The sequence below is a fragment of the Dromiciops gliroides genome, chromosome 5 (genome assembly GCF_019393635.1).
Source record: "Dromiciops gliroides isolate mDroGli1 chromosome 5, mDroGli1.pri, whole genome shotgun sequence".
Taxonomy (NCBI): Eukaryota; Metazoa; Chordata; class Mammalia; order Microbiotheria; family Microbiotheriidae; genus Dromiciops; species Dromiciops gliroides.
In genome coordinates this window covers 51,855,455-51,876,838 of record NC_057865.1, presented here as the reverse complement: position 1 = coordinate 51,876,838, position 21,384 = coordinate 51,855,455, and the positions used below count along the sequence as shown (strand labels likewise).

Genomic DNA, 21,384 nt, shown 5'->3' with positions numbered 1-21,384 from the left:
TCCAGGTATAATAACATTCCCCTGAATTTGGATCTTCCAAGCTGAATGGTATTGTCTGTAAGTGGCTTGTCAAAGTTTAAATACAAGATTTGTTATCCACTGGGAAATAATGGGCAATTCAAGTAATTCCATTGCATGATTCAGAATGGCAATAGAAAATGACACCATTAACTCCCAAGCTCTGAGAGTTTATCTTACACACTCCCAAAGCACTTGGGTGCTTTAGGTCTTACTGTTGATAAACTCTTCTTGGAATGTTGTTTGATTTGGTTTTTTTGCATGGGGCTACACAATACAATACCTAAGCTAAGAGTTACTTAGCTGTGTTTCATCCAGTTGCTCCCTAGGGTGAAATAGATAAAAGGCAAATTTTTCTTTATTTTTTTCTTTATGTACTCTCTAATTTTCCAACTGTATTTCCTATAACAAGGCTTAATGATCTCTAAAACTGGGTGGTGGTGGTGACACTGACGTTAGCATAGAGCCATGGGTTTGGGGACCAAAGCATTAGCTTTTATCAGTACTAAAGGGATAAAGTAGGGCTAATATAACACTTTTCTAGAATAATCACATGATTCTCTTTTGGTATAAATTTCCCAAAGCCTTGTTAAAAAAAATTACCCAATGTCACAAATAATTTTTGAAAAACTTTGGGAGCTCATCGAGTGTAAAAAGAAATTGGCAATGAGTCATCTTTGTAGGTGAGAAATAAGCCAACTGGCAAAATTTCAGAGTTTTCACTGATTTTCCAAAATGTGGTCCTGTATTTGTTTTACCTTTAATAATCTAATTCATAACATATATTTCCCTTTAATAATAACAATAATGTAATAATAATAATACCAATCCTTTGGAAACTGACCACTTATCTCATGTACCCCTTTTGTATCTAAACAATTTCAATAAAGAGATAAAAGCCTGCTCATTAGCATCCTTGCTACATGTGGTTTCCACTGACATCTTAAAATAGCTCCTGTTTTCCAGATTTATTGGATACTCCCCCATTTTTAATATAGTAATATCAGTTGGGTAACTTTAATAAGAACAGAAAGTTAGGTGTCAGGTGGGACTTTGCTCTCCCAGTTGGCCACATTCCCCAGATGAGGAAATCTCCTTAGGTTTGACTTTTAGAAGGCCTCCTTTGGAAGAGTAGGATTCTGCTGACAGTGGTAAGGCAAACCAAAGGAATGCCTTTATCCTGAGGAATATAGCATGAAGACAGGTGCTTTGCTGATTGACAGCCCATGGTATCTTTGTTAAATCTGCATTGTTTTTCCTCAGAGTGTGTACATCTTCCTCACTGTTGTACGTAATACTGACTATTTTTTTTTTTTGGCTTAGACTTTCTATTATATATTGTGTTTTTGCAGGAGGGAGACCCAAGCATCCGAGCCTGGGCACTCCCTCGACCAGCCAATCCCAACCCAAGGCATAAGCCCAGGGGTTTCCGACCCCCCCTTGACAGGGAGTCAGGACCACAGGTCAGTTTCCATCTGCCCTTTTATTCTGGGCTGCCATTTAATTCTCCTCAAAGTGTTTTCCTTATCTGAGCTCAGTTATTTGATTTACGATGAAGCCCCCCTGTGACTGCTTGGAGATGCTCCTGATGCAGCCGGTGCTAGCTAAGCTGTCCCTGCCTTTCCAGCCTGAAGAATTAAAAAAACAAACCCCAAAACTCTCAAGCCTGGGTATGAGGCATTTCTGCATGTTGCGCTATGAGGCCAAGTTAAGTCATGTAGGCCGAGTAGGTAGGTTTCAGGGCAATGTGATATAATTCCATCAATCTAACCACTGTACCCTGAGATAATTGGGATGATAACTGCAAATCCTTAATGGGCAAATCCCTAAAAGAAGCAATTGAAAGGCTCTATTCCATGGCCTTAAGTAAAGAGATTCTAACTCTCTGAAATGCTACCCAGTTGGAGAGAGTGAAGCTGATCTTTTGAAGGGCAAGCCCTGTGGCTTTAGGCTCCTTCTTATAGCCATTGTCTCAATGATATATGTCCATTGAATTTGCATTTGAAGTGCAGGGAGCAAACTGGCCTTCGGGTCCCTGAAGTTGCAGGGGGCCTGTGAGTGTCTCGGTTCGTGGTTTGGCTATGTCAGTGTCTTACCTGGTAATAGCTGCATGGGCTTTCTCTAATCTCCGCTCCCAGCCCAGAGCTTTAACTAGCACTTCATCAGTGGCTGTATTGGCTTTTTCAACTTTTACTTTGGGTTCAGAGACTCTATTGAGAGCTTCAAGCAAGTTTTGATTTGCTCTCTCTCTGTCAAAAAGACCCATTGAAGGTGGTTGTGGCTAACAGCAAGGCTCTGTTGCAAGCTGGCTCCTCACTCAGGGGACAGCTCATCATTTGGCAAAAATGGTCTCAGAAGCTTTTCAAACAAACCCTTCTTTCACTGACTGAACTTTCTGATTTTCAATGGTGCAATATGTTGGGTACATTTAAAAATGAAGGAAGAGAGAAAGGGTCAAATCTGGAGAGAAAGAAAAATCTGATATGCTTAAAAATTTTTTTAAAACCCAACTACAGTAAATATGAGTATAAATTGAATGCACTTGTAAACAGCTGTTTGAGAACTAAATAAAGATAGAAAGAGTAGGCTTTGTCATCATAAAATCCCATATTTTTTTATTTGCCTCTGGCTTATTTCCAAGGTCCTTATCATCTTTATGGGGCTGATCTCATCAATTCCCACAATGCCTCTGTGATGTGGGCAAGAGAAAAGGCATAATCTATTTGTGTTACTGATGAGAAAACTCATCCAGGCCTCCTGACTCCCCCCCCCCCCCACCCTCCCCTGTGCTCAGTTAGTCGCACTTAAACATTTTTTTGCAGGCACAAAAAAACAAGGGGATAGACACTTTGCCCTAAAGGTAAATCTCAAAAATAAAAATCAATCCTCTCAAGACTGGAACCTTCTCTCTCTAAAGTTCTCTCTGGGAGCGTCAGTCCCTTCAGGCATATAGTCAGATGTACACAGTGCCTCTCTCAGGAAGGAAATGTGAAGAGCCGGTTATGATGTCCTTGTATTCCAGGCGCCCAACTTAGAAGAGAGTTCCTTGGATGGTGATTCTCGTGGGCCGTTTTTTAATTGAAACCTGAATCCCTGTAGGCTGGCATATACAAAGGAGGGAGAGGGTGTACATTGAAGACCCAACTCCACCCCACAAACCAGCCTCAATAATTACTGTGGGTCCCTAACAAGACGGCTGTAATGTCAATGACTCTGGGATCCAAGGACTTGGCTTTTCATTGCTTCTCAAGCATGAGCCTCTTAAAGACTCCCCATCAAGCACTGTTTCTGGATGGGGAGAAGGGTAGATCAGCATATAAGAGGTCTTTCCTTTCCCTGCGAGAGGAGGGAGCCTGGTGGTACTATAGGGCAAGATCACTGGATTTGGAACCAGAGGACTTGGGTTCAAATTCTCCCTTCGTCCATTACTACCCATGTTACCTGGAGCAAATCAGTTCACCTCTCTATAGGCTTCAGTTTTCTCATCTGTAAAATGAATCGGTTGCACTACATCAGGGGTTCTTAACCTTTTAGGGGGGATACCTTTGACAGTCAGATAAAGCCTATGAACCCCTTCTCAGAATAATATTTTTAAATGCATATAATAAAATGCCTATGATGACAAAGGAAACCAATTATATTGAAATACAGTTATCAAAAAATATTTTTTAAAAACAAGTTCACAAACCCCAGGTTAAGAACTCCTGGGCTAGCTGACCACTTTAGTCTCTTTACCAGCTCTTGTCTTTGGTCCCAAAGTGAGAGGTTTTATTTTTTTTAATTTTTCTCTTTCGTGGTATTCTTAAAGTTTCATTTCCCTGATCTGTTGCACTCCGAATAACCAGAGCCATTGAACAGGAAATGGTCAGAGTAAATCATTTGGGGACAGTGAGGGGCTGCTATTATGGGCTAGAGAAGAACCTTAAAGTCCTTAGGGAGCCCCCTCCCCAAACTGTTCTCCTGAAATGCTGACCACAGTCCAGAGTGATCACCTCGAGCCTTGTTGTAGCTGAGATTTTCCCCCCATGCCCTTGTACAAACGGCCTTCTCCCCATCCCCCTCATCCCCATCCCCCTCCCCCACCATCCACCCTGATTTGTTTGCATTTGAAGGGGGAAGACATCCTTGCTAAGCTTGTCCCGTGTGTTCTCAGATTTTTCTATCTTGTTCTGCTTTCTCTGTTCCTTCCATTGCTTTCTGCAGGTATTTAAACCCATGGTTCAAAAGAGAATATAATGTAGCTAAGTGGGTAGAAGATGTGAATAAAAACTCTGAAGGACCATACTTTAGGTATTTGGTGAATTCATTCTCTTCTTTTCAAAGTAGCTCCACACCCCTTCTCCCTCCCCACCCCACCCCACCCCCAGCACCTAAAGAGACTGGGGCAGGGCTGGACTCTCTATCTTGTATCTCTCAATACAAGTCCCTGTGTGTGTGGGAAGGGCTCCTTGTTCATTTGCTGTCTTTTGGTCTCTGTTTTCTTTTGTTGGTGGTGGTGTTGTTGTTGGCTTTCCATGCAATTCTCCTTCTTTTCTGAATGTTTCAAATAAAACCATTTGAAAGGGGTGTCATTAATGCATGTCTTCACCCCCTACCATCTCTCTAGCTTTTTAGTAGCTTCCTCTTCATTTGATGCTAGTCTTTTACAGGCATGAGACATACCTTCCACTAATAAAGAAACATTAACCCAACCCAAATTTAATTGATCTAATCAAGTAGCTTCATAATTCATTCTCCCTGCCCATTGCCTCTACTAGAGAAGAGGGCATCCTGAATCTGAGTGAAAAGAGGATGACAGAAGGCCATGGAATTTTACCTCTTGTAAACAACGGATTGGATTTTGTTTTTCTGTGACCGTGAAGCTCATTGAAAGCATGATGTCTGCACGTGGAAATGTATAGCGTGGTCCTGAGTACTTTTTGGTTAAGATAATTACTAGGTGTTGAGTAACAATAGTTATGCTGAGAATATATTTTCAAATCATTTTTTCATGGATTATCAATTATATAAACAGTCTTCATGATCATTAATTATTATTGTTATTTTTGGTATAGACCTGAGATTTCATCAGGATGGGGATCTCCCAGCATGGAAACCCCCTCCTTCTAAAGCCTAAAGACTTCACAGTCTTTATGGAGTTGTCTGGGTCACTGAGAGCTTAAGTGACTTTGCTCATGGCCACACACACAGTTACTATGCTTCAGATGCAGGATTGGAATCCAGGTCTTCCCGACTCCAGGAATTGGCCCTGTCTAGAATATATGTCACATTGCTTCTCACACAGTCTTCATGCGAATAGTAAATTTAGCTCTTGACAAAATTTCTGGGTACTTGGACTTCCTTTGTGGAGACCACATCGAGTGGAAGCCAAAGGCTTCAAGAAAACCAATGCTCTTGACTTGCACATGTAGGAACTGTCATTCTTATATTGCAGAAGCTACCCAGTCTCTTGTTTAGATCATGTGACTGGCCTCTTTGTTACTCTAGAAGTAAGAAATCATTTGTAGCAGCTTTGAATTGTGTTTCTAGTATTCAATTGACAAGAACTACCATTCATCCTTGTCTTTTCCTATAGGCTGGTCCTCATTTTTAACTTTGGTAACATTGAAGGCAAAGAAAGCTATCCTTAGCGAACAAAACGATCCTCTAAATACCTTCTCTTTTCAGTACAACTTGCGAGAGAGCTTTCAGATAAGTGACAAGAGTTGGTATTTCTTGGGCGAGATTTTTAAAACAATCAAAATTTTAAAAAAGAGAGAGAGAGAAAGTGCACTCAGCACCCACACAGGTGGACTTTCTCTTCCAGGGTACCATTTAGAGTAACCTTGCAAATAGTTTGAGAAAATGATTAGGCCTACCTGCGTTTTAGCTTGACTCATAACATTTGCATAATACTCCCTCCCCCATGGCATAACCCCCTGCCTGACTCCAGAGATGCCCTCCACTCACTTACCTGTGCCCTGCCACCACCTTACCCACGGACATATCCTACCTTCCCACACTGGACCCTCCTATACACACACACATGCTTATATTCAAACATCCCACCCTCACCTACAGCTCCCAAGATGGCCAAAGTCAACAAGACAGGTAAGATCATTTTTATGTTTTCTTTAAGTTTTTGTTCATCCTTTGCCCTATATTCCTAAGGCTTATGGGCAGATTCTAGTTTGTTCCACCCACCCCACCATCATTCCCCCCAAACCTGTTTGGTCCTATACTGATGGGTGAGTGGTCATTTTTTATAGTGAACTAATTTAACACCTATTAATAATAATGAACAAAATGGTACCCTGGAAGAGGTGATTCCTGTCCACAAGGTCAGCTGAGTAGTTTATTCTGCTCCCAGAGAGTAATTTCATAGTCTTTGGGATCAGGCCTCAAGTCTTCATCTGCCCAGAAGCTGCATGGATGCACGAAGTATGGGTGGGGAAATGCCTCAATATCCCAAGTGCACGTACAAAGCTGCCTGGGCAGTTTGAGAGGATGTCTGGTGTGCCCGCTGATGAGGTGGCCGCTTTTTTCTCCTTGATTGGCCTTAGAAATAGGCTCCCGCAGTGATGGGTCAAACTGAGGTTTGGTAAATCATTGGAAAGCTGTGTCTTTGTTACAAGCAGCTGTTGATGATGGCTTGTACCACTTTGAGATAACTGGTGGGGGGCTGGGGGTGGGTCTTGGAGATCAGCTAATTGGATAGCTTTGATGCTGTGGTGAATCAGTGAATTATCCCAGAACTTAAAAAAAAATTCTTAAAGCAGCAGGAATAATTCTTGCTTTCTCTCTGGTTATAACCTCACATAGAGAATCTTGGGTGTACCCACAATTCCTTGGCTCATGCTTATGGTAACTTCATGCTTAAGCTCAGCTCTGCTTTTCTTGCCTTTTGAGATTTCAAGGTTGCATCTCTCAACAAAATAACCTGGAAGAATAAAGAGCACATTGTTATTCTCTCATGTATTCCAGACTTCCAGAGCAAGATATAGTGGTGATCCTCTGACCTTAGCAGACTGAACATGACAGAAAATTCAATACCCAAGACAGAGGGCCTGTACTGTATCAGCCAAGAATGGGATTCCCCTTCCAAAAGACTTAGCTTGGATAGTTGTAGTGTCTGAGTATTAGCCTCTTCTCTGGCTCTCATGTGACTGTGGTACTCTCAGAGAGAATGACCACAGAGCATCACTAGAGGCTTGGTGCAACCAGGGGGAAAAGCCTGCATTGAGAACAAAGTTCAGAGGACATAGAGGTGATGAAAGGGATGTTAGTTTTAGAATCCCAGAAGATATCCTTGCTCTTGATTGTTATTTGTCTTTTTAAGGCTGTCTCAGTAGGGTTATGAAGGCTCCTTTAATATGCCCTTTTGTTAGTCTTACTGGTGCTGCCAATGACCCTGAAGAATAAGATAGCACATGTGGAATTGCCTACAGTGTACTTGTCCAAGAAGCACCTTTGACCTCACTCAGAATTTATCCATCTCACCCTGTTTTCCTCATTCCTTTTTTGAGGGGTTTTGAGGAGAATGATCTTTAACCTGAAAAAAAGCATTGCAAAAAGACCAACAAGGTAAAATAAGAATAGGTAGCATTTACATATCACCTACTATGCACCGGGCACTTCGCTAAGCATTTTACAAATATAATTTCATTTTTATCCTCACAACAACCCTGGGAAGTAGATGTAATCATTATCCCTATATCTACAGTGGAGGAGGGTGAGGCAAACAGAGGCTAAGTAACTTGCCCAAGGTCACACGGCTAGTTAAGTCTCTGAGATCTGATTTGAACTTAGGTCTTCTTATTTCCAGGCCTACTGTTCTATCCACAGTGACACCTACTTGCCTTAGTAAATTGATACCCAAGATAGGTTGAGGTATGGTGTGAAATGAATTCAAGTCACTAGGTTGAGAGACCAAAATATGTAAGTTTGGATCCGTGGCAGTGACCTTTGAAAAATCATGAAGGATTGGAGAGGGGAAAGTATCCAGATTTTCTTCTAAAAGGGAAGAAAATGGAATCTTGAAAACTATTGTCAGGTCCCGATTAGTGCGAATAGTGAGTCCTATAAAGTGCCTGCATTCTTTGAGTTTGCACTAGTCAAAAATGATATGTAAAGTATGGGAATTGGTTTCAACCCAATGGAAAAGCGCAGTACAAACCATCCACTCCATGGGATTCATTGTTTGTACCAATCAGGACTTAACTGTGTAGACCAAGATTCCAGAATGTGCTGTATCACTAAAGGAATGGTGGGGGGAAATCTAGAGAAGGAGGTAGTGACTCCAAAGAGACTTCGTCAAGAACTAGTCATATTCTTTTTATTTTTGACAGGTGTACTAGACTGACAGATCAGGAGAATGCCATAAATATAATATTTGAACCTTGTTTTTAAGAAATGTTTGACAGAATCTCATGGTAGTCCTATGGAAAATTAAGAGAGATGGTTAAGAGGCATATAAAGTTAGGTGGATTTGAAATTAATTGAATGGTCAATTAGAAAGAGAAATCCTTTTTTTTTTGCTGGGCAATGAGGGTTAAGTGACTTGCCCAGGGTCACATAGCTAGTAAGTGTCAAGTGTCTGAGGCCAGATTTGAACTCAGGTACTCCTGAATCCAGGGCCGGTGCTTTATCCACTGCACCACCTAGCTGCCCCAAGAAATCCCTTTTTAATGGTTCAATGTGAAGTTGGAATGAAGTCTCCAGGGAAAGGTCACAGGAATCTGTTTGACTCTGATACTGTTTAATATCATTATCAATAATTTGGATGGGTAGAATTCTTGCCAAATTTACAGATAATACAGAGGTGGGAGGCGTAGGGTCAAGATCCAAAAATATCTTGACTATAAAACATTGAACTGAATCTAATAAAGTAAAATTGAAGAGGAATAATAAATATGAAGTTTTACACTTGGGGTCAATAAAATTGACAACTCATATAAACAGATGGAGCTAGTTTCTCTGAATTTTGTGGAATGACCTGGGAGATGTAGATGACTGCAAACCCAATATTAGGCAACAGGGTTATATGGTAACCAAGAAGGAAAATCTAATCTTAGATTGTATTACAAGAGTCACAATGTCCAGGAATAGGGAGATGTTCCTGTTGTCCTGGGTCTTGAGTGAACTACTTTTGGTCAGTTTTCAGCATCTCATTTTAAAAAGGACATTGATAAGCTGGAGAGTGTCCAGTGGGAGGAAGCCAGAATCGTGAAAGACTCCACCATATGAAAATTGGTTGAAAGACTTAAAGATATTCAGTCAAGAGAAGATGTAGGTTTTCAAATGGAGCAGCTATGTGATACAGTGGATAGAACACTGGGCCTGAGTCAGGAAGACATATTCCTGAGTTCAAATCCGGCCTCAGACAACCAGCTGTGTGACTCTGGGCAAGTCACTTAACCCTGTTTGCCTCAGTTCCATCCTCTGTCAAACGAGCAACAGAGGGAAATGGCAAACCACTCCAGTATCTTTGCCAAGAAAACCTCAAATTGGATCACAAAGAGTCAGACATGACTGAAAAATTATTTCAATCACCACCTTCCCATATCTGAAGGACTGGCTATATTGAAGAAGGAAGTAGACTTGTTCAGTTTGGTTTGGATCTGACATAATGAGGAAAAGTTGCAAAGTGAGTACCCCTTCATTGGAAGTCTTCAAAACAAAGGCTGGATGGGTCATTTGTCAAGGGTGTTTTGTTTGTGTTATTGTATAGGTTATATTAGATGGTACCTGAGGTTCCTCTAAACTGGGATTCTGAGATTCTAGATGGTCTGGTTCTGGCTCAGTCTAGGAAGACTAACCTGAATTGAGCTAGCTCTAGTTGTCAGGGAGGAGATGGTGGTGGTGGTGGTGGTGATGGGAAGATTCTCCAAAAGAATTCAACCCTGGGAAATTCAATGTAGCCCAAAGTCATACCCTTTCAAAACAAGACAAGGACACTCCAGTAGGGATGAGTCTGTCCTGGTATGACCTTAGGGCAGTACTAAACGTCTGGAAATGTGGGGAACATAGAGGTCACTTTCAACTGTCCTTATATTTATTTCTAGATGTAGTCTATGGCTATGCCCCTGCTTCCTCATATATAAAATAGGGATAATGAAATTTAACTTCTTTCTCCCTCATAGGAGTGTTATGATCAAATGAGGCCCATTTCCCTGCATAGGCTTTTCCTTTTCAAGCAAAAACACTCAGTGAGTGCTAGATTGGTTCAGATCATGCTACAAAGAAGTGGAGGAGGGAATATTTTTTGATACCCCATGGATGAGATGGCCCCTTTTCACCCCTCTCAACCATCTCCTTCCCCTCAACAATCAATAGCATATCCGACTACGTCAACAGGATTCAAAAAAGCAGGCACTCATTGAAGGCAGGTCTTGCATGTGTTCAGAGGCCAGTCTGAAGCAAAGGACAGTTAGGTGAAATGATCCAAGATGAAAGCATCCATGATGAAAACGTGAAGAGGGTAAAAGTGCTCATTTTAGGGTCTCCCTCGTGGTTTGTAGGAAGATTATACATATTTAGAGGAAGTGAAAATGACTAAAAAGGTGCAAAAAGGGGAAAAGCTGGGGTGGGGATAAGAATAACAACAACACATATATTCCTATGTACTCGTGGTCCAAACCACTCCAGCACTGAGCATTATTCTAGTTCAAAAGATGAATTTTCTTGAAAAGGGAAAATTTATGCAGGGAAATATATCACATTATTCTTTATTCTTTATTCTATATCACATTATTCTTATTCCTTAAGCAATGGATAATTATAGAGCCCTTTAAGGTTTGCAAAGTGCTTTACATATATGATCTCATTTGATCCTTACAACAACCCTATGAGGTAGATGTTATTATGTCACCATTTTACAGAAGAAAAAACTGGGACTCAGCTTGAGTGACTTGCCTAACGGTCCCATAACCAGTTGTTACTGTTGTCATCCATCATTTCAACCTATATGTCTAAGGAAGGATTAGATATTAGTTCTTCTGGGCAGCTAGGTGGCACAGTGGATAAAGCACCGGCCCTGGATTCAGGAGGACCTGAGTTCAAATCTGACCTCAAGACACTTGACACTTACTATCTGTGTGACCCTGGGCAAGTCACTTAACCCTCATTGCCCTGCAAAAAAGAAAGAAAGAAAATTAGTTCTTCCTGATCCCAAGTCCAACACTGTCCTCAGTGATGTGATAAAAGGATGGCATGTGGTGAATGGAAAATCATCCCTCTAAATTAAAAAAAAAGAAAGGATTCTCTCCACATCCCCCCATACCACCTGCCATTATATTACGTACTATTCCAGGATTAAGTCTCTCAAGACTCCCAGATTCTGGTGCTTTCTACTCTGACCTCTGTTCTTTGGGTGTTTGACATGAGGCACAGTCTGGTGCACTTTCCATTGTTACCCATTAGGCAGCTTTGGTCAACATCCCCTTGCTCTCTGGGAGACCCACAGAAAGGAGAGAATCCAAGAGCACCAGGTGAATCCAGAGATGGTGGTTGTTTACTGGGTCTCTGCTGTGGTCCTATAGAATCCAAAGATGTCCACTGGGGTGACTTGGGTCACCATGAACCATCTGATCACATGGAAAACCAGGAGCTGGTCAAAGGTTCCCAGCCCAGAACATTGGTTTGGAATGCCAGGGTAACAAATCTCACCACTACAATAGCAAAATGACACTGGAACAGGCAGGATAGACACCTGGTAACTTACATTTGCTTATTTCAGACCTTTCTTTCTTTCTTTCTGAAATACATCCATTGTCAGAAAAAAACACCACATTATCTTAGAACAGGAATGTGAGGATTTGGGAGTTTGGGGGTGGGGGTGGGGAGGACAACTCCAGTCCATAAACTGTTGCCCCTGACTTATTGACACAGAGTGTGCCCTCCATGGTGATACCCAGGTTTACTGGCTACTGCTTAGTATACTCACTTCTTACAGAAATGCTGATTGCAGCAACTAATCAGACCATTTTTGTATGTTCTCATCAAACTCTGTTTGGCTGGAACTCTGCGCTCTCTGATGCTTGCATGCCTACTAATTTACTCTTAGCATTTCTGTACTTGCTTTTGTTCCTTCACAACTAACCGACTGGCCTCTGAATGCATGAATTCTGTGACTTACCAGCAGACAAATGTTACTTGTCATGTCGTATTTTAAGAGTCTCTTGAGATATAATTGAAGTTCCTGCTCTTTCGACCATTCCCACACTGACTGGTAAAGATCAGCCAGAAATCGCTTTATTGCATATTTAATGGACCAGTATTGCTTGCTCTTATTAGCTCTTGTCCAGGCTAGATTCCTATCTATCGATAGGCCACTTGGTCTATGTACTTGCTATAGCTTTACAAAGTATGAGTCTCTATGATTTCATTTGGGCAAACCATTATAATTCTGAGAGTCAAGATACAATTTTCAGCATTCCAGAGTTGAGAATGACATCGTGACCTATTTGCAAGTAGTTAGTAAGCCTTTCTAGTAGTGACCATATGACTTAGAAAAGAGAGTTCAAAGTAAGAGGAAATATATTTGGTTCTGAGCCAGATTTTTAAATAGTGGAGGTTGCTACTGATCGGTGACATCCCATTTATTTCGTGTGTTTTCAACATCTCAGGACTCTGTCTCCTGCCAAGTCTCCTTCTTCTTCTACTGGATCTATTGCTTCCAGCAGGAAATACCCATATCCGATGCCTCCACTTCCTGATGAGGAGAAGAAGGCTAACAGACAAAGTGCCAGGGTATGTGCAGCTACTTTATGTGTTTATTCATCAATATGTATATTCATTCTTTTGTATTTATTTAGTCTCTCTGGCTCTCGGTTTTCTCATTTGTAAAATGAAGGGTGTGTGTGTGTGTGTGTGTGTGTGTGTGTGTGTGTGTGTGTGTGTGAGAATCTAACCAAATGTTCCTTCCAGCCCCCAAACTCTATAATTTTTACACAATACTTCATTTCCCTTACTTTGTTTAAAACTGCAAGGCTTACATCAGATATTTAGGATATTTATTTTGCCTGAGGTCTTTGCATGTAAATCTGTAGTCTACCTGGCCATTCATTGTTCAGAGGTATTTTGCCTACCAAAGCTAGTGTGTAGGTCTTCAGTTAGCCAATAGATCCCACAGAAAAGAATCAATCAGATAGAATTATTTCAGGAGATTGATTTGGTCTCTGGTTGCATTTTTGGTTTTATTTTACTTGGTTTGGTTTTATTGAAGAGAGGGAGAAAATGCTAGGAAATGTGTTTTGACCCAGGGAAAGACAGCATCCATGCCCTGAATTCCATGTGCATAGGGGGCATCTTTCAGTTCTAGCATATTTTCTGCATGAAAATTCCAACTTAAGAAGGTATGTTAGGGAGGGTTTTTTCTTCCTGTACCTGATTCCTTTAAGCAGCCAGTTCTCTTAGTACATTTGAAAGAGGATTCCACTTAAAACACATAATTTCCTCAAAAACATCTCCTGGATAATGAGACGTAGTGTGTACAGTAAGATATAGCAACATGGGAGATGTAAGGGGGAAATCTAGATGAAATCTGCCTGGCATTATTGACATCCAGTCTCTGTTGTGGTCAGATTTGTTGCAATGCAGAGTAGAATCCCTAACATTCTTCAAAGCAAAACTTAATGGTCACCTCCTCCATGAAGTGTTCCTGTTATTCCCTTCTCCCTCCATCTCACCAGCTACTGCCACTCTCCCTCAAAATGATTCTGTATATACTTATCTTTGTGTGTACGTGATATATTCCCTCCATTATACTCCCTGCCCCTAAATAAGTTTATTGGGGCCATTCTTCACTTAACCTAAATCTGTTTCTTCATCTATAAAATGTGGGTAATTATAGAAGGTTGTGGTGAGGAGACAGTGAGACCACATATGTAAAGTATTTTTCAAACTCTAAAGAGCCATTCAGGCAGTCAACAGACAACAAGCATTTATTGAGCACCTACTATATGCCAGAAGCTATACTAAGCTATTCAGATGTCAGGTCTTTGGTTCACTGTTACCAGAGCAAACCTAAACAATTTTAAAATGGCGATGGGAATTAAGAGCCAAAGGTGGGAGAGTGGTGGGGGAAAGGAGGGATGTGTTATCATGAACTAACTGGATTTTTTATTAGCACTGCATGAATTAAATCAATGACCTAGGTACAAATAGGGACACTGGTAGCCAAGACAAGAGTGGTGCAGAGAACAGGGGGTACCGTTGATTATTATTTTTTTTGTGGGGTAATGAGGGTTAAGTGACTTGCCCAGGGTCACATAGCTAGTAAGTGTCAAGTGTCTGAGGCCAGATTTGAACTCAGGTCCTCCTGAATCCAGGGCTGGTGCTTTATTCACTGCGCCACCTAGCTGCCCCCTGGTACCACTGACTTTTGTCTATTTCGTTGAATCAATAAGACAATATGTCTTTAAAGAAAATCAGTCCATTCTCCCACTTTGTTGTTGTTTAGTTGTTTTTCAGTTGTGTCTGACTTTGTGACCCCTTTGGAGGTCTTTTTTGGCAAAGATACTGGAGTAGTCTGCCATTTCCTTCTCCAGCTCATTTTACAGAGGAGGAAACTGAGGCAAATGGGGTTAAGTGACTTGCCCTGGGTCACACAGCTAATAAATATCTGAGGACACATTTGAACTCACTAACATGGGTTTAACTGATTCCAGGCCCAGGACTCTATCCATTGCCCCACCTAGCTACCCATTCTCCCTTTACACTTTTAAAATATCTTTCTTTTCTAGGACCCCATGAGGAATATGGTGAACTTGATTCTGACTTTCTAAACCCATGTTTTTTCTTTCTTTTCTTTTGTGTAGCTTTGGGAGACATCCATTTAAGACCAACTGTTTACATGCAACACATTCGAACTGTTTACTTCAACTTTTATAGAAATTCAGCCTCACTGAGTCGATGCAAATGTATCTACTCCTCAGACCATATGAAAGACCCACAGTGACGCCAAGGAGGAGAGAAAGCTGGATCTCATCCCTGGATCATTTTTTTCCCACTGCTGGCTTAGAATTTTACTCAAACCATGTAAGGAACACTGGGAATCATATAACATAACACAGAATAACAAATAGTCTGAGTAGGACCAAGGATAATCCGCATGACAGATAGATAGACAAATACGAGTAAGAGTAATTCACAGGTCCTCAATATGGCAAGTTTCCCTGAAAGGAAATGCAGTCCAAATGAGGACGATTGTGGGTCTAGAACTGGGTACCTGAAGCACATCCTCGCCGTAGACCATAATGCTATGTGCATGAGCCTTTTTTTAAATTTGTTCTCCACATTTAAGGAAACTACACACCGTAGTAGAAATTAGCATGCAGGGCTAAGACATAACAGGACACTTTCTGCAGGACTGTAAGCTATGAGAGGCTAAGAGCCTACATACACTTTAAAAAAGTACATCCTTTTTTACTTTTTATGTTTCTATTCTCAGTCTAGAAGTACAACTGTATATAAGTAAACATTTTTAAATGTCAAAAACAGCTGTTACACACAAGTGTATTTTGCCAAATGCCTAAACAGTCGCTCACGACTTATAACCATCATTACAGATCCAATGGTCTTCTAAGATGACAAGCAGGTTAAATTGTAAATATAGCAGCGGGTGATGTCAATGGGTCTCTCCAACACTAGTGTCTGACCAGAACATCTTATGTCCCTTTAAACTGTGGGCATCCTGGAGGCTTGGAGTAACTGCTCAAGACATGAAAATACCAATCAGGGCTTCCTGCCCCCAATATTGTGCTAAAGTGGCACGAGACAGCCAGTACCCTGAAATTAGTTGCTCCCTGACCTACAGGTTATCCAGTCGTCCACTTTTATCTTCCAGCAACATCTACAACCCTGACAGCTATTGTTTTTCCATGTATTTATTACTGGCACATTTGTATTGCTAATCATGAAGAAAATCTGGAGCCAGGTAACAGGAGGTTACTTGGAAAAAAACCAAAAGGAACATACCAGACACTGCTCAGACAACTGGAGAATAACCCGAAGTTTCCATCCTGGTAGGCTAATAAATGAAATCCGAAGAGGCCGTACACATGTGTGTAGTATCTGCAAGGTTATAAAAACAGCTGATGGGAGAAAGCTAATATTTTGAACCCTGAATTTTATTTTTTGATTCACAGAAAAATAGGAATTCTAATTTAAAAGACTCCTTCCTCCAATTCAACCCAATGGAAGACTGAAAGTTGGTGATGTTCCCACTGGGTCTTTCTAAATGGGGGACTTATTCTGATGAACCAGACAAGTGGTAGAATCAATCAGACACACGGTGATGATTGATATGTACTGTATTTCTTTCTCAACTCATTTTTTGACCCTTTTCCTTGAGGTGAATGGACAGGAACAGGAAAGATTTCAAAGATGGTTTCTTAGTTTGCTTATTGTTTTTGTTTAGTTGTGTCTGACTCTTCATGACCCCATTTGAGGTTTCCTTGGCAGATCCTGGAATGGTTTGGCATCTCCTTCTCCAGCTCATTTTACAGATGAGGAAACTAAGGCAAACAAGGATAAGTGACTTGCCCAGGGTCACATAGCTAGGAATTGTCTGAGGCCAGATTTGAACTCAGGAAGATGAGTCTTCCTGACTCCAGGCCCAACACTCTATCCTCTGTACCACCTAGCTACCCCTCTTAATTTGCTCCCTGCTCCCCATTAATTCCATTAATTTCCAAGCAGGAAGTACTCCCATGGAAACAATGCGATCACCCAAAATGGGGAGGGCCAAGTTCTCAGGCAGCCTTCTGTATTATTTTTATGTTCACATCTTCTATAATGTAACTTCCTTTGATTATATGTCTTTGAATATGTTTTTAAAAAGTGATCCCACCCATTTTTAAATATAAAACACATGGAGCATTTTAAAGGGCAGGTTATGATATGACTTGAATGTTGAGCTTGATCAAAAATGCAAAACCTTCTTGCAAAGGTTTGGGTAAGTATTTGGCAACATGACCAAATGGCTGATGCCAAGGAGGGCCGGGAGATTTTGAAGACTGTGCAAATAAAAGTGGCTTTTGAACAAGACACCCTCACTTTAATGTGGATTGAATGTTCTACAGTATCGAGTATATGATGGGTATTTTCTATCTTCCATGGAATAGATGAACGAATTGGATGATTTAAACTTCGTGTACCTCACTGAAGTGTGTTGTCCATTTGGAGTTTGCTCCAGTCTGACAAGGAAAGACCCCACTTGTAACTACATGGTCACAAGCGGGTCTTTCTTTTCCTTCTCCTCTCCCATTATTTTCAATGGAAATGATGTACATGTGCCTTTCAGGGGAGACAGTCTGAAGGAATTAGTAACAGCTGGGAGTCAGTTCATACGCTCTGTTTGTAGCTCCCAAGCTCTCTAGGTCAATCCCTTTGGTGATCTTCGCCAGAAGCGATGGGAAAAAGAACTTTGTGTTATTACAATGATTACATGCTAGAAGTTGAGTGATTGTTGTCATGTCCTATCATGGCTTTCCAGTCTGCCATTTTATTGAGTTCTTTCACAGAGGTTATTAATGACACCTGCAAACACATTCTTTTGGAACTTGAGATATGTCGGATCTAAAATCATAGGGCTTTTGATGAACTCACCCAAAGACTGGGTGCCATAACATGAAGCACAAGCACAAACAACTTTCATAGATTGGTTTTAGAGGGATTACAGGGTCATGGAATCAAAGATCCAGAGCTGGACAGTCATTTAGTCCAAACCCTTCCTTCAACAGATGAGGAGAGAGACCCGGAGAGTGATTGACAAGGTGGAGTGCAAAGATCACACAGGAATTAAGTGGCTTTGTTCCCAGGTCTTACTCCAAATCTAACATCCTTGCTAGGCACCATCCCTGCGGCCAAGGAGGGAAACAAAGGCATCACCTGAATCATATTCTAAGAAACCGACCCATTGCAGAAGGCTGTTGTAATATGGTGGTTCTAAGCACAGAACAACACTACTGGAGCCTTTATACTCTTCCTTCAAATCCCATCTTTTTGTCCTTCAAGCTTTGAGCTAAGAGAAAATGTCAGAACATTTCTATTTGTCAAAGACAACCGGAAGAACTTTAAAACAACCTTTGATTTAAGGAGCTGTTCAAAGTCCCTTGATTATTTTACTTCTCATTCTCAACCAATCTCTCATACCCCCCTCGCCCACTATATGATAGCGACTAGGGAGGCCTCCAGAAAGGGAAGGTCAATTCTGGCCCGATGGCTCTCAAGGAAATTGGTGGAGTGGCCTGCATTCTTACACGGCCATACTTCTTGTAAGCAGGAAGTACCAACTGTTCTGGAATTCTTTAGTGATGGTAAATGGCTTCCACAAGAGCAAATAGTACCCAAAAAGAAAGACAAAACCCCTACATGAAAAGTAGCCACTGTGAAAGAATCAACTGGCCCAATGGACGTTGCGAAGCATTCCAGGAAAATGTTTCCTACCCCCTTTTGTCATGGCTGTGTTTTAAAGAAGTCCAGAATCATCCCTAAGAAAGGAAATGAGACCTGGACTGTGTGGTCTGGCTTAAGTTTATTAATGAATCCAAGGGTCTTTGTAGAATCAAGTTGTAAAAAGTAGCCTCTAGTTCTGAACCGCCGCTTTGATCAAAGCAATGGAGATATGCGTTTTTCTGAGAGATTGATTTAGTGAAGTTTCTTGCAATTGATAGGAAGGAGCCTTTCTAATACCTCAAAAATAATTTAAACAATTTTTTGGTTATGAAGACCATATGAAACATTTAAGGCATACAGTGAATTAGTGAGAGTTGGGACTGACCCCTAATCCCTATTTCTCCATTTCTTCTCGTTAGCTAACTTCATATTATACTTTTGACTACCATCTTCAGGCCAGACTCATTATTTCTTTCCTCATATTCCAGTAAATGTTTTTGACTTCAGGCCCTTAACTCATTCTCCGAATGCCATTATTTATATTTGCTTGAGCCTCACATACAAAGCTCTGTTAAAATGTATTCAAAGACCTAGCCCTATAACTCTTCAGTAGTTTTACCATATCAGCTGTTATACAGCATGATTCAGAGAAGTCTTTACCTTGAGGAGAAGAGAGCAGGGCGTTAGTAATTCCCTGCTCAACCCCCTCATTGAAAGCAGTACCTGCCTTTATTAGCACTTTATATATCAATATTTAAAAATACGTGGATATTCTACATATATACACATATGAATAAATGAAACAAGATTTTGTTTATCCCTTAATTCCCTGTATCTCATATATTTTTCCTAGTTATTTACAGTACCATGAAAATAATTTTTCTCAGCGGTATGGATTGCATTACAAGGAAAAACCACTTCCACCAAAACATGCTCTTCACAAGTATTCTCCAGAGCCAAGCCAGGTGCTTGGTTTAGGGGTGCAGGCATTCATCAGAGATCATTTTTAGGGGTGCAGGCATTCATCAGAGATCTTTTCTAACTAGAATGGTCCTTTATGATGACAGAGATGATGGATGGGGAAATGTGTTCTTTCAGCTTGATAAGGTCCAAATGTTATCTAAAGGTTCTGGGAGGGGGGTGTCTGCTTGCTCCTGCACTCTCTAGCAGAAATTGACTGATGAGCAAGCAGCAACACATCATGGCCTCTGTTGAAGCACACTTGCTGTTTAAGATGCCCTCCCTGGAAACATTTGCAGGTGCTCACTGTCAAATGTGTTCAGCCCGGGTAGTTGGCAAATATCCACCCATGCACCTATGGAATAAATGATTGCCCAGTGTGACCAGCAGCATCACCTTAAACAACTCCCCTTTTGTTAATTGTTTCAAACATATCTTAAAAATATAGCACCCACCACATTTCATTCTGCAAATTAAACAGAGTAACCACATTTGTGTGGCAGGATTTGTTCTTATAAACACAAGCAGATGTGTGCACTGGCGATATGTGGCCATCTACCTGGCATGATAAGAAATACTGCAGTTCTCTATCTTCCCCCAAAATTTGCCTTTTCTACCCACCTTCATCATCTGAAGTTTCCACCAGTACAATCATTTTTGAGGGCTAGAAATAAATTAAAGCACACACACACACACACACACACACACACATAAATATATATACCTGGGAATCAGGGAAGGAGAGCTCTTGGGGGCGGTCACTCCTCCACCCTTCTCCCATTCCCAGGTCAGAAGGGATTAGTTTATCAGGATTGGAGAATGGTTACCTTGGAAGGCAGCAAGATCTTGGCTCAGTCTTGATTAGAACAAACAACAGCATGAATGGCTTAGGATCATGCCTGACTTAGTTTGGGGCAGGCTCTGGGCAACTGGGCCCTCCCCCTGGGCAGCTTGGGAGAAGCCCTTTAATTTATCTGCTCCACAGTTGTGCTCAGTCAGCCTCTATGGTGTCTTACAGGGCTGTTCACAATGTTGTTGTTCATCACAGTTGTCCTATTATTCAGAATTGTGTAAGACAATGGGAGAAACACTTCCTTGGCTTTGCTAACTAGCCCTGTGTCCTTAAGTAAGTCACAAGTGCTCTCTGAGACTTGTTTCTTCATCTTTAAAATTGGGAGGTGGGGGTTGGACTAGATCAGGGGTTCTTAACTTGGGGTCCAATACTAACTATAATCCCAAGGAGTCCACGGATACATTTCAGGACTTCTGTGGACTTGCATGGGGGAAGAAAAGCTACATCTTTATTTTCACTAACCTCTAACTGAAATCAACCATTTCTTTCAATTATGAATGTAAACACTATTATTCTGATAAGAGATTTATTGGAGGGTAGGGGTGGGGAAGGAGCTAAAAGGTTTTATGATGAAAAAAAAAGGTTAATAACCCCTGAACTAGATAATCTATTAAGTTTCTTCTAGATCTAACAGTTTGTGAATCTAAGCATATGATCAAAGGGGCTCTTCAGTACAACTTGTCCCACTGGGTTTCCCAAAAGCTCAAATGTTAACATCCAGAAAAGGAGAGTCCACCTAAAGCAAAATGTATAGGACAGTGTACAGTGAGGCATCAGAGGGATTGGCAAGATCCAGCCTGTAAAGGATGAATCTGTGAAGAAAAGTACTATTCTCTCCCTTGGCTTCCCTCCCTTCTCTTGTATTTCTATGATTTAAAAATGGTTTATTCTAGATCTAAGTGTCTTCTTCCTTTTACCCTGAGGGCTGTGGTTGGTTGTTTATGGTCGAGACTGAAATTGTTGCAAATAGCCCAATCTTTAACTACAGGTGCTAGTGATAATACCATACAACACAGCCAAGTGCTAACATGAATGAACATTTATTCAATTATAGGACAAGAATTCCTGCTAAATTATGTGTATCACTGCCTGGTTATGAAACCTGAGTTTTCTAGTCCAGTACACCGTTCAAATTGTGGGACTGCTCATAGTCGGTCCTTTTATGGGCAAAATCA

The 21,384-nt window shown here is 41.0% G+C and overlaps 1 protein-coding gene across 1 annotated transcript in view; it reads left to right on the top strand.

Annotated features, from left to right (window-relative positions):
• The window catches only part of ADAM22 (ADAM metallopeptidase domain 22), a 264,257-nt gene extending 248,334 nt beyond the window's left edge, over positions 1-15,923 (top strand). The window contains 4 exon segments of the mRNA XM_043968835.1: positions 1,371-1,481; positions 4,222-4,308; positions 12,624-12,747; positions 14,817-15,923. Of these exon segments, the coding sequence (XP_043824770.1) occupies positions 1,371-1,481; positions 4,222-4,308; positions 12,624-12,747; positions 14,817-14,837 (343 nt within the window). The 3' untranslated portion in view covers positions 14,838-15,923.
• The last annotated feature ends 5,461 nt before the right edge of the window (positions 15,924-21,384 follow it).